This window comes from Oxyura jamaicensis, chromosome 1 (genome assembly GCF_011077185.1).
Source record: "Oxyura jamaicensis isolate SHBP4307 breed ruddy duck chromosome 1, BPBGC_Ojam_1.0, whole genome shotgun sequence".
NCBI classification, from domain to species: Eukaryota; Metazoa; Chordata; class Aves; order Anseriformes; family Anatidae; genus Oxyura; species Oxyura jamaicensis.
In genome coordinates this window covers 51231184-51245469 of record NC_048893.1, presented here as the reverse complement: position 1 = coordinate 51245469, position 14286 = coordinate 51231184, and the positions used below count along the sequence as shown (strand labels likewise).

Below are 14286 nucleotides of genomic sequence, written 5' to 3'. Positions count from 1 at the left end.
TGCAAATAAACCCACCCCTGGTCAAGGAGGGATTAGCTTTGGCAAGGTTTTTGTGTGTGTGTGTATGTGTTTGTTTGTTTTGTTTTGTTGGTAGAATATTATGTGAATTGGATTAAGTTCTGTCTTTTTTTTGGCCAAAAACTAATAGACTTTTCCAGTTTGGTTAAGGGTCGGGACTTCCATATTCATGTGCTATGGACATAGCTTGATTATTTTGGATGGAAAGAATTAGAGGACAGTGAGATTATCCAGGTTGTTTCTCAAGCTGAGCATGTTTGTTTAAATGCATTAGATACTCACCCAGTTGTTCCATTATTTTACCTTCTTTTCAAAATATGTCAACTGTGGAAATTTTTTCTTTACATACTGATTCTCAGCATGGGTTACGTATCTTCAATTTTCCTATTCATGGTGGATTTCATACCAGTTCACACTGAGGTCCCATTACACAAGTCTAGTAGAGAAACCAACCTTTAATGTCAATGTGACAGTAATTTACATGCATTCTGACGTCTCTTTATGCCTTTTCTGGCAGTGTAAAATCCATTTTTTTTTTCCAGTCCCCTTCCTTTGTAAGCAAGAGTTTTATTCATCACTCAGACTTGGACTGTCATTTCTGCCAGCCCTGCATTCATGCAAAAATTAGCTGATGGTTGATGCATTTACAGGATGTGCAGAAGGCTCGCATTTAGTTTTGTTTGAAACTACAGAAAAGATCGCAAAATAGAGGAACCGAGTGCTCAGTGTCCTTTTGTTGTCTTTGCTTGTGTGCTGTAGCACACTGAACTTTTCTGTCAGTTCTCAGCACACAGAAGGTATATGGAATATGGGTTCATTACGAATGCTAGTGAATCATTTTAGTCTCTTTACTTAGTTTAATTACTGGCAAAACATGAATTAGGTCACTTTATGATCCACCTTCTTCCATGCCATCCATATTTCCATACCAGTGTGGACATTTATTGGATGGTAAAGTTTCACAGGCTCTGTCTTGCCTTAATAAGTGATTTGAAAACAAGCAAACAAGACCCACTTTAGTGTCATATAGAAGCTTGCTTCCTAGATATGAACTATATTGCCTTTCCAAGTCTGACACATGTAGTTTGACTACTCTTACAATTGTCTTGATTTGATAAACGCCAGCCCTCCTGTGGCTTCTCTGGCATGTTCCCAGGACATTGTCCTCCCCATTACCCTTTCCTGGAAGTGAGCCGACACAACCCATCTACTTTTAGCCTTGAGGACCAGGGCTGTCATTTCAGTCAGCTAAGCGCACCCTTCCATTTCTGTAGGCATCTGGCTTACAGCTCACCACTTGGGACGTAAGTGATAATTTCGAAATGTATCATAGATGTTTTTTTTTTTAGAATCATGCCTGCTGTTTTAAAAGTTACGTAATTTGACAAATATAGTACACTGTCAAGTCTTTGCCTGAGTCAGTTTAGTGCTTGGAAGCGTTCCTCAGGGCTGATCCTGAAGTGTCTGGGGTGCCAGAGTTCTCCTCTTCCACTTGTATTTTCCTGGTCCTCTGGTCCCCTCTCATTTTCTAGAACAATTTAAGCACATCCCCCCTACAAAGTACAATTCCTTATATCACGAGAGCTCTGGGTCAGCCCTGGTTCACTGCTTAGTTCTTGACCCTTGTGAAGTTTCTTGGTAATGGCTTATTTGCAGTGTTCACAAACTTGCAGTGCACATAGCTAACAAAGCTATGCAAACAAAAGTGTCATCAGGCTTTGCAGTGAATGAGAACAGTGACTGGGTTAGATGTTAAGGGTAGCATAATTCTGTTTTTTCACTTTTTTTTTTTTTTTTTTTTTTTTTTTTTTTTCTAACTTGGGCCAACTGATTCATCATTGCCTTCCCAAGAATTTCTGTAGCATGAGGGACAGGGTGGCATACAAGTGGACAAGGCTGAACTGAATGGGAAGGAGGGTGGTAGATGTGTGGACGGGAAGCATGTTTCTTCTTGAACTTACCTGTTGAGTAATGCTCAGGGGAAGCTATGCTGTCAAACATTTCTATAATGTTACCCTAAAAACATTTTACACTAGAACTAAAAACAGTAAAGAAAGTGCATTTGATCCCTTGGCACCTCAAACAAAGGTACTAGTGACAATTTCTTTGTATAGCAGTCTGTCATGTGTAGTGAGTAGGTGTTTATGGGGAAGTGGGAATGTCTGCATAGACCTCCCACTTTTCTTTGATGCTTGCATTATTCTGGGTGCTCCCTGAAGACTCCATTAATGTGATATTTAATGTTCAGTCAGGTTGCGGAGCCCTCACACACTTGAGATTAGGTTTATTAAAGCTAATCGGATTACTGAAATTTGCAATCCTAGAGAGAAAGAAGGATCCATACTCCAGACTAAACAGAGCAAATGGCGAAGCCTGAGAACAGTCCCTCCTTACCAGCTCTTCAGCGTCATCTCAGGGTTTTGCTGAACTGACAGAGCCACTGTTCTATCCTTTGAGGAGAAAAATTTAACTTTCTGTAACATCGCAAGAGGAATGTGTATATCAGATAGTGGTGTTGGACGTAGTAAAAGATATCATGCATTCATACCCGTTTGCATCAGGGTTTCAGAGCTAAGAAACAAAACCGAAGCACTGCCTGCCAAAATTCAGTAGGTTCAGTACCCATGTTGACGGGGTGTTGGAGAGCTTTCAGAGCTCTGCAAAGTTTTCAGTTGTGTTTTTCTTTCACCTGCTGTCATTCCAAAAGCCCTGGAATTGATCAACAAATGAAGTGTTGAACAAATGATATAAATAATGCTCTTAATAGAACGAAGAATAATATATAACGGTTAGGAGGTGGTAAATCTCTACTACAATCTGCTTCAACATTACTGTGTACTCACTGTAAAAAAAAATCAATACATAAAGTAGATTAAACTCATAAATTATGGGTACATAGAAACCATTTATCCCTTTAGGAAAAAGAAACAGCACTTCTGCTGTTGAGTTAAGAAAATGAGGTAACTTGATCAAAGTGTGTCTGTTAACAGTTGAAGTTTTTGTAGGAACAGCATTGTAAATTATATGGATGAATTTATGACATATTTTGTCAAACTCATTATTTCTTAGGAATAATAGGAAAAACAGAAATAGCTTGTATGAACTATAATGTTCTCTTAGCAGAACTTACACAAAACCTGTTCAACTGCTAAAGTAGTAACATTTAGTGCTTATGTGAACTTTTTGTGCTTGAACCACTTAACAAGCGTTATCTAATTGATCTGCTGAATGTGTCTGTCTGTGAGATATAGCGGGTCTGTATTGTAGGAAACCTTTCTTAAATGTGGAGCTCTCCTCACTGACTTTTTTAGTGAGTGCAACTGAGCTTTTATGCTTTTTATGCAGGGAACCTATTTTACTTCCATTGGTGAAACTCTTTCCCCATCTAGAACAAAGTGATTGCCTGATGAAATGTGAATGTTAAAGGCTGAAGCACCACTCTACTTTCCTTAGTAGTACCCTTGAAAGGAAAAAAAAAAAAAAAAGCCATAAACTGCTGATGAATCTAACCTTTCGACAAGGAGTTATTCTTTATAGCTATGAATATAAACTTTTAAATATGAATTGGGTAACAAGTGCTGTGCTCTCTCGTCATGTGTTATTCCAGCAAAGTCCTGGATATTTGTGATCTTGTTGACAGCTATGGATGGACTCTGTTGCAAAACCTCAGCCTTTTTTTCTTCAGTAGGATGAATTTTCCATTAACAAACATTGGTCTTAATATTTCAACTTCTTTCCTGTGAAGTAGACTGCACTTGGAACTCCTCAAAGAATCTCAGATTTCACTTTGGGACCTTTGTCTGCTCCCAAATGTGTTTTGGGAAGGATAACCCCGTAATGGAAGTTAAGAAAGTAGACCAAAATATAAAATGCAAATGCAAATATCAATGGTTCCCACAGTGTTTAAACTAAATAACTTAGTTTTCTTGGCCCTCATTTTATGAGAATACTAATTATATGGAGAAATGTTCCACACATCTCTCTTCTGTATTACAAGAACACTTCCTCTTCTTCCTTTACTTCATTCCTCCAGAGGCTGTCATGCATTTACGTTCCATTAGTGTCTAGCTGTATTGTTTTGGTAGGCACTGTACAAACCCATAGTGAGACACAAGCCTTGGCAGGAAAAGCTTGCAATTAATGAATGAGTAACAAATGTCAGGAATAAAAATGGAAAGGCATCAGGAGGTGAAGCTTCCTGAACAACACATCTGAACAACAGATCAGCAGCAGAGCTGGGCAGAATATACCTCTTTTTTTTTTTTTTTTTTTTTTTTTTTTTTTTTTTTTTTAGCAGAATATACCTATTTTAATTTCTAGTTTAGTAACCGTAGTATCAGCAGGATGGAGCTGAATGTGATAGCAGCAATTTATCTATTTTAAAAGCATAAACTTGAGCACAAGAAAAAAATATATTGTTTCTATGCAAGCCACGTTCTACATTAAGCTTATTTTTACTGACGCATCTTCTGTGCTCGTGGGGGTGGTATGTTGACAGCTCCGTATAAACTGGTCCCTCTAAGGCATGTTGTATGGGCGGTGCCAGTGGAATCTTCTCTGTGTTGTTTTTGCCATTTCTCAGAAGCAACACCTGGAAAATAGTAAAATCTCCTAACTTTCCATATAGTTATTTTAGTCAGATCTTAAGTCTTTAAGATTTGACTCCACAACACTGGTAGCTACCAAAGTAACTTAGTTTAGGAGGAAAAAAGAAATATAATAATAATAATAATAAAACCTACACTGAAAATTAGTCAAACTGTGATGTAAATTTTTGGAAAGCATCACATTTCAAAGTGGGAAAGTGTAGTTTGTCCTGTTTTCTCATTGTAAAAATCATGGTTTTGCCATACTGTTTTACTACCTGTCTCCCTTTGATTTTCTTACGTGACAAGTTCATAGTGAAAGAAAACATAAAAATACATCAACTGCAATGCAAATTTCAAATATTGATGCTGTCAGCAAGAAAAGATTATTAGTGTACTGAATGGAAGAACTGGTTTATATAAAATGTACACATCTTTCAAATGACTTGTTAGTCTTGGAAGGAGAGAGAAGAAATGGGAAGGTCAGTTTGGACAGTACTGGAAACAGAAGAAAGTGTTTAAGAAAAGTAAAAATATAACTCGATTAAATTATTTCATCATCCAAAGAAAAGTCTTAGCATTGATAATGGCGAGGAAATTCAAGAAGTTTTGAGTGGGAATGATGCTTTGGAGCTTTGCAGCGTCTCTTGGGCCCATGAGCTTAATCATCTTTGATAAGCCTTGGTATCTTATGTCTGTAAAGTAAATGGGAACAGAAATAACTTTCTCATGAAGTTATGAGTCCTGATGTTTTAGGCATAAAATTGAAGGGGAATATGGAGGAGCTGCACTGTTTATCAGCTTGATGTGGGAGCTGGCATGTTTTGATATAAGTCAACATTACGTTCACAAAGTGAAGAAGCCAGTGGCACACTAATAGATTCGTGAATGCACATCTGCCGTGCACTTCTTAAGTGTTGATAGTTGTGTTGATAAGTACCATAGTTCCACACCATTTTTGGCAGTGATATAATGATAACCCCCTCCTCCATTTCTTTAATCTAGAGGGGGAGGAAAGCAAAAAATACTCTTTAAAAAGTCTGTCAGATAAAAGCCTATTTTATTCAATAAATACAATTATCTTTAGGAATTAGACTCAAAAATACATACTCTCACTGCTTTTTCATGTAATTTGGAATTGTGAAGTAGTTTTCAAAACCGGACTTCTTTCTCTTCAAGGGGTTTTACACAAAGTGGGTCGTTTGCTTTGTTCTTGGTCTTATGTGCACCTCTTTCTTTTCCCTTCCAAAAGGGAAGACTGAGATTAGTACTAGTCAAAATTAACAGCAACAACAAAAAAAAAAAATCAAAGGCAAATTCTGTTTTTCTAGTGAAGCTGAACATTAAAGATTCTTGTGTTAATGTCCTTTACCATAAATGTTGTCCAGGAACACCTAGTTAATGGCTATTACATAGGAACACAAAAGCAATTGTGGTGGTACAGACCTATTGCAGAAGTTCAAAAAAAAAAAAAAAAAAAAAAAAGAGAAAAGGAAAAGACATTAAAATAGTAATAATAATAAAGACTCTTTTTGTTTTTGTTTTTGTTTTTTTACTTTTTCAGGACCAGCTGCTTTTCACCCCTCAAACTTGTTTATGGGAAAAAAAAAAAAAAGGGGGGGATGATAATTGTTATGTGTTCACTTTTTTTTTTTTTTTTTTCACAGAGAGTCAGGAGAAATACAGAGAGATTGTCAAGAGGAGTAGTACAACCTGGAACTACTGTTATTAATGTCAGATGCTAAAGAATAGTAAATAATGCATAAATACCCATAAAGCTCTGTAGAAGTTTCTTTGGCTTGACGTGCATTGTTCTGTGAACTAGTGTTGCTAGTTTGAGCTGCTGAGAATTTAATTATGAATGATTTAGCTGTTCCCTAAGTATTTCAGTAGCTGTTCAAGTAGTTTATCACTGTCACTCAAGTAATAGTCTAGTTCATATTTTTGATGCTTTCAACATTTTCTGTTTTAACTTATATAAATCAGCTTTACCGTTTTAATGTGGGAACAATATTGAAAAACTTCAGTAATTTGTGAAACTTCAATGAATTGTGAAAATTGTATATATATATATATATATATTTTTTTTTTTGAATCCTATGTTTTGTTACATCAGTTTTCCAGTATGTTTGCTCCAAATAAGACTTAAAAAAGGCAGTGTTTGCCCCATGGCATAATACATTGAAAAAGACAGCATTTTCCTTTTCTTGGTAGATTATTTTAAAAAGTTTATTAGGTTATATTTTGGTGGTTTACTGGCAGATATTATTTGGATTTTTTTTTTTATTTTTTTTTTGCCTTGTTCCAGCAGAGGTATTTTGTTAATAGATTGTTAATAGAATGTATTTTGTTAATAGAATGTTTTGTTAATAGAAGCTATCCCAGATAGCTTTTATTATTGTCTCATTTTTGGTTTCTTATTGCATGGATTAAATAGGGATGATGGGTAGGAAGGAGAATCCTCTTTTAACACTTGGGGTTATCTTTCTTACTCATTAGCTTTTTTTTAATTTTAATTTTTAAATTTTTTTTTAAGAAAATGATTGGATCAAATAGTTCACATGTGTTTTTCACTGTGTGTATTTTTCTGAAACTTTACTTTCTCGCTTTATAATTTCCATTTCACTGAATGGAAAAGCATAATTCCTGATTCAGTAGAAAGGGAAGGATTTATTTAAGTTACGATATTTGCACACATTCATTTCCATTTGTTTTCATAGCTCAATTGCAACCTGAAAGTTCAATTTTTCTGATCAGTAGAATGTGCTTCTTAAATCTAGGCAAATTAGAACGTACAGCATTGTTCCTGCCTCACTATTGTTTCTCTTGCTGTCTTTCAGAATGAAGGTGCAAAGAGAAGCTTTGATATGTCAACTTACTTTTTAAAGGCTTTTTAAGTCTTAATCCTCAGTTTCTATGAGATAGTTCAGAAAAAAAAGTTAAATTTTGAAGCTGAATTTCTGTCATATTCGTTTTCATTTTGAAAGCAGTTAAATGCCTGAGATCTTGAGATACTTTCACTTCTAGGCTATGTAAGTGCCATCTTTAAAGTCTGATAGAAATCTATTTTGATGTGGCCAGAATTATACTACTTAAAGAATTGTTTTATTTTGTACTTGATGCTACCTTTTCTTGCTCCATTAAAAAGAAAAAACAAACAAACAAAAAAAACCCCACAGCCCACACCTTTAAAATGTCAATTTTCCTGCTGAGAAATCTAATGAATAGTGGTTCTCAGGTACCAGGAGATTTTTCAGTTTATCACTGGCTTAGATGAAATGGAGTTTTAATTTTTAATATGTCCATTTATGTTGAGTAAGATCTATGGAACCGTATGCAATGAAGTACAGCTTGAATAGACCAACTGTTTCATAGGTGTTTGAGATGTGTGAATGTTACCTTTGTTCCCATGCTATGATGGAGTATTATTTCTAAAAGACCTGGGACTATTTCTATCTCAAAGTTGGAGCACAGGGAATTAAGCAGCAGGCAAAAAGTAAATATTACAAAGCTGTTTCATTCACAGCTTGCTTTTTCTCTTGAGCTGAATAGGGTCTCCTATCAGGGAAAAATTGAATTTGTAATTAAAGATTAAATTGTGCTACATATGCAGTTTAGCATCTTCTGAATGTTAATTGTTCCTCTTTGCAATGCTAATTTTGGGTATTGCACATTTTGTATGAAAAATATACTAGGTGGAATAAAAATCCATTGTAAATGACAGAAGTACAAATCTATTTTCTTTACTTTTGATTATATTCATTTTTAATTTCTCACTACGTACAGATGGAAAATAGTCGTGTGCTGTAATTTAGTTGGTGTCATTGAGTATGTTTTTGATAGGTATTTTGCTTCATGGCTAGGTATAATTTTGTTCCTGTTTCTGAATGGGCATGTAATTGAAACAATGCTGCTACAGTTTTGCAGGACAAATTTAGCTTGAGATAAGGATCGAGAAGTCGGGTGCCAGAGATGTAGTAAATAATTGAAGTTCTTTTTTTTTTTTTTTTCTTTTTTTTTTCTTTTTTTTTTTTTTCATAAGGTTGATTGCCCTACCTAAGACAAATAAGGAGTGAAATTCCTGGAGTTGCCAAGGCAGCCTCCTTTCCATGTATTCTGCCCTTTTTTTCTCTCCCCAGGTACCAGCTACCGAAAGAGGACGTGGTTGCTGCAGGCGATAGCTGCCCTGAATGCCTAGGGCTGCCAGTATGAGCTCGACAAGCAGCATTTGTTCTATCAATTGTTCCTCATAGCTTCATCTCCAGGCAGTACTAGTTCATTCGTCTGTCTAATTCTGTATATACATAGATGTGAAGGTTTATACCAAGCTTTGATAGTCTAGGGAAGTAAAAAAGACCATGGTTTCCATATTCCTCTGAATAATAAATTATGAGATCATTGGGTTTTATGTTAGTTATTTTCTGCTAGTATAACTTCTTTTCGTATCACATTAGGTTAAATTAATCATTCACAGATAGTGATTAAAAAAAGTTTTACAAGTTGAGACAAAAGTCTAAATGGAATACGTTTCAGATGTAATAACACTGGTTTAATACTGATACTAAGGCCTTGACACAGAAGACTTTGCAGACTGTAAAATAAGGTATTGCCTTAAAGAGTACATTAACTTGGTTAAATACCAGGTATATTTAGTGTATTTGTGTTGATAGGATTTTTTTAGTCTGCTATCTGAAAAGATGAACCAAATGATTCTTTTGTGCATCCTTTCATTTTCTGAACTTCAGTGCTTTGGGGAGCAAGTAACTAGGTAGCAGGAAATAGTTATGGGTTGTCCAAATGGTCATTTAATGCAATGCTCTGGAGTAGGAGATGGGAGTGAAAACAGAAGTAGCTGCAGAGTGTATGGAATGTACATCTATGGGAAATGAGATGGTCGTGGACTACACAAGCAGCATCTGACAAGTGTTTATGCTTGCAAGCTGGCTAGTAGTCATGTTAGGTGGTGCTTCCAAAGTGGTTTCTGTGCTTAAAATGAATAGTAACAGAAATGGGGAGGTAAATTCAGAATTCAGCATGCATGGTGTAAAACCTGAGTGAATCTGAGAATATTTTAACAGTTTCACTAAGTAAAAGAATGGTAGAACTTTTTTGCAACTTTTCTCAATTTGGTGAAAAGCAACTTCTGAATTATTTTCCTTCTTATAAAATACTATGGTAAAATAAAGTGACACAGAAATGATACCTTCTGTTCTCATGGAAACATTGATTGTTTGTTTCTTAGCAAAATATATAGTGTACAACTGGATGATTTTACTTTTGTGAATCCTAAAAGGGTTCCATCATTTTTCCCAGCAATAATTAGTTTGTTCTGCTCAGAAGAAAATGCTGTTTGGTGTTGTATTCATCCTTAAGGCAGGATACTTATGCGGCAAACCACAGAAGCTTGAAAGCAATATACTTTCTAAGGAAGAATGTGTACCTTAAATAATTATCAGTCTATTAGCAGTATGATAAAACTACATCTAGTTTGTATTTCTCATGCTTGATATAAATTTCTGTAGAAAATGGATTAAATAACTGAAGAAGCAGAATTTAATAGCTATTTGAGCTAATGTTTGTTGTTCGTACATCTGGAGGGAAGAAGAGTTTGCCATATATTTGTGTGTTTGGTGAAAGGATGGGCATCATCTTTCCATTCCTCTTGCTCATAAAAAAGAAATACTTGTGAAAGTAGAGCTGTTTTATGAAACAACTTTGATCTATTATAAGCATAATGTGTAGCATAATGTGCCTTTTTTCTTCATGTGTACACATAGGCTTCAGTTGTAAGGCCAGTTAAATTAGCTTCCTAAATTGCGAATAACATGGGCTGCATTTTCTATAAAACATTAGTTCCAGTTTCTTTTGTAAATACACTTTTTTTGCCACTCAACAAAACTGCAAAAGGAACACATGTGGAGCCTTAAATATGTTTTTTACCTCAAGTCCTTTATAGATGGGATATAAAAGCACATTATATAGCATAATAAATTGTATGGAAAGGAACCACATGTTTTCCAAGTAGAAAAGTGCATTTTAGTGATCTGTGTAGTATTTTTATACCCATATGGCATACTTTTAATCCTGGTTACTTACCTTACTGTTCTTTCAATTCTTGTGTCATATGTCAATTTTCATACTTCAGTGAGAGTTGTGTCAGTTCTGGGAAAGTTCCTTGCAATTTTGAGTAGATAGACTTGAAAAAAAAAAAAAAAAAAAAAGATCTCAAACTATGAAGATGCTCTAGCTCTACATTTTACCCTGAGGGTTTTTATTTAGAGGTGTTGTAAAAGAAAATGGTCCTTTCCCTTTGCTATAATTGTTTCTAAAGTTTACAGATATTTATTGTTTTTAAAGTTCCTCTTCCCACCCAAAAGCTGTATGTATGCAGACTGGATGCAAATCACTGCTACGAGATGTACATCTCATAGTAAGATGCAATGATACAGAGAATTGGGGGAAAAACAAGCAACTTCCCCTCCCCGTCCATAAAAATAGCTTCTTTGTGAGTTTTGCCTCCCTGTGGAACTTCTCTGTGCTCAGATACTGTGTCATGTTTAATTGGATTGGAGCTCTTCCTGAATACTGTTTTCTCCTCTTGACAGCATGGGGTAACCTTGGAAATGTTCTCAAGAGCCAGAGCAAGATTTCTGAAGCTGAAAGCGCCTACAGAAATGCCTTGTACTACCGCAGCAACATGGCTGATATGCTTTATAATTTGTAAGTATGTGTGGCTTTCCTGGGGTTGGATCCTCTGAAAAACCTGTTGTGAATGGAGCTATTGATTTCCCTGCTGGAGAGAGAGATGATGCTAGCTGTTGCTTTCTAATAGCCATTTCATTAATCATACTCCTTAAATTTTGGGGTGGACAGGATCTTTCCTTGGTCTACATTACCGTATATTCTTGTATCACTGTCTGGCTTGGAACAGGAAAAATTACAAATCTGTTTGATTTAAAAGAAACAAAACCCCACACTGAACAGAGTGCAGATAGATGAGCTGGCACCAGTAGTGCTCCATCTGTTTCTGGCTCCGCTAAAATACAGAGGTGTTATTTAGACTTCCTTTTTAAGTCTAAATAACACTTGGTGGGAGTGGGTGTAAACACTTCCTAGCATAAACCAATACCCCTCAGTTAGCTCCTGAGGTCTGAAACATTAAAATAGCTAAATACTTTTCAGAGCAGCATGGTGGGGATGGTTCAGTGGGGGCTCAGGGCTGGGAGCTGGGCTCTGCTGCAGGACAGACCCGATCCCTCCAGTCGGGGTACGCCATAGTGTTGCTCTGCACTCGAACAAAATCCAGATGACCACCATTTATTATGCAGTAGGGTAAGCTGTATGAAAATGAAATGCCCTGTGCAGTAGAAAAGTATGTGCTAGGGAAAGGAGATGGACAAAAACTGAATGCAAATAGCAAGCCTCTTTATTAAAAAAAAAAATAAAAAAATTGGTTTGTAGATCCAGTTTAAAATGGCCATTTTTAATATCTGGATAAAAAGTTTATCCTGGTAGACTTTTTAAACGGGAATAAGTTGCCTGTTTCATTAATTTGCATGACAGGTAAACATACTAGAAACTTTTCTTTCCTTTTTCAAAATAATTGATTGATAGAATTTCCATTCCAAAGTTTATTTAACATCTCAAAATTATATATATATGTATATATATAAATAATCATACAATTACACATACATGCATGTTCTTTTTTTTTAATTATTATTATTTTTTTGGCTCTGTTAGGCAATGGAGAGTGTGAAAGACATATTTTTAAGAATAAACTCTTTCCATTCATGCTTAAAGAAATAACTTCTGAATGCAGCAGGAGACTGTAGGAAAAAAAAAAAAAAGTGAAAAGATTGATATCCCTGAATTTCTTATACACAGTTCATTTTGGGGATGAAAATTATAACTATTAAATTTTTTTGTATGCCTATACAGTACTTTTGTCTCTTGCTCATTCAGTGTGTCAGAGGAAACTCAAGTTAATACCAGGGTAAGAAGAGGAAAGGGGGTTGGATGAAAAAGACAGGGATATAAAAGAAATCAGTCTTTGGTAGTTTTGCTGTTCTGAGCGCAAGCTGATAATCTTCTGGCTTTCCATTGATACACAAAATATATGCCTACAAGCCTTCATTTCTGTTGAATCGAAAAATTCTTTGAATTCTACTGAGTTTGAGTAAAAGGAATTAAATTGAAATGATGGTTGGAATATAGAGGGCATAAACTTACCTACATATACCTGTGAAAGTAAAGGAGGTTTATTTAGATGAAAGTGTTTGCTATAAAGTATGTATACACGATGCTTATGCAAAAATGGATCTCCAATTCTTAATGTTTCTAAACAGTATCTTGAATACAGTTGAATCCTTTTTTACTTTATTTTACTTTGTTTTGTTTTGTCTCACAGGACCATGAGCTATCCTACAGAAACTGAATAATCTTACATCATCATTTTAATTTTTCTCTTATTTATGCCATCTTATTCTTTCTCCATGTTACTCCCACATCCAGCATGGAAACTAACTGGTAAATGGAGTAGGCTTTGATACAATTAAACCCCAAATTAATCCACTATTTTAAGTATAAACTCTGAAGAGGTCTCTTGCAAGTTCAGCCCTCCTTTGCCATGCAGTACTATGGGAACCTTTTACAAAAAAAAAAAAAAAAAAAAAAAGTAATGGAAAAATATATCTTCGTGTGCTTACCAGAGACCAGCTGGATTTACTGTTTCTAGGTTTTAGGATGTACCTTTAAAACTGAAACAATCATTTAGTAGATCTTTAGAAAGAAAGTACCCTTACAGTCATTTCTGATTACTGTGTTTTTGGCATCATAGATCATAAGTCTATTTTAGCCTCACATATTTTTTATTGTTTCTTAGCATTTACGTCTCAGTATTAGGTACAAATTAATTAGCACATGCAGCTGTACTCGTACAGTGCAAAAACAAATCAAAGTGATACCTGATTGAGGAACAAATTATTAAAGATTAACTCTCAATTTTCAGTGAGTAATGATCAAGGAGAGAAGATACATAAACAGAAGTGTTTGATCTCTGTTTCCTTCTTCTTCAAGAAACTGTCTTGCACTAAAATGTGCTGTTATTTAGCAGTTGTCTATTGATGTGTTAAAACCTAGTGAATTCAGCAGATTAGGTGAATGGCTGATTTCAGTAACACATTTTTATTTTCTGACTGTTATACCTGTGCAGCAGCTCTGAGTTGCAGCTATTTCTGCCATTCAGGAGAATTTAAACTGCATGAATTTAGATTACATAATTACACGATCTCCTTTTGAAGGTTTGCCTGATTCAGAATGTGTCATTTGCCATTTTATTCAAATGTGACAATTATGCAACCATAAATAAATTCTTGCATTTTTAGAAAATAGCAAACATGTAATAAAGACTAAATGATAAGATGCTTAATATGGAAAAGGGAGATAAAAATAATACAAGCCATCAGTCACATGTATTACAGAGAACCACTGATTTCAGAAGATGAACAGATTTTGGAAAACTGTAATTCACTGGAAAGATCTGTTTTGTCTTCAGCTTGCCCCCTCTCCACCTAACACCTGGGAAACAATAAGTTTCTAGCTATCCTGTATCTTTAATGAATAAATTATTATTATTTATTATTTTTAAGACAAAGAAACCCACCTCTTGCTTACAATTAGT

General features: G+C 35.2%; 1 protein-coding gene across 2 annotated transcripts in view; it reads left to right on the top strand.

Moving 5' to 3' along the window:
• Window positions 1–14286, top strand: part of TMTC2 (transmembrane O-mannosyltransferase targeting cadherins 2) — a 254224-nt gene that overhangs the window by 157172 nt on the left and 82766 nt on the right. For both annotated transcript variants that reach the window (XM_035338266.1, XM_035338276.1), the window contains one exon: window positions 11210–11324. In XM_035338266.1, the coding sequence (XP_035194157.1) occupies window positions 11210–11324 (115 nt within the window). The remainder of the gene's footprint in view (window positions 1–11209; window positions 11325–14286) is intronic.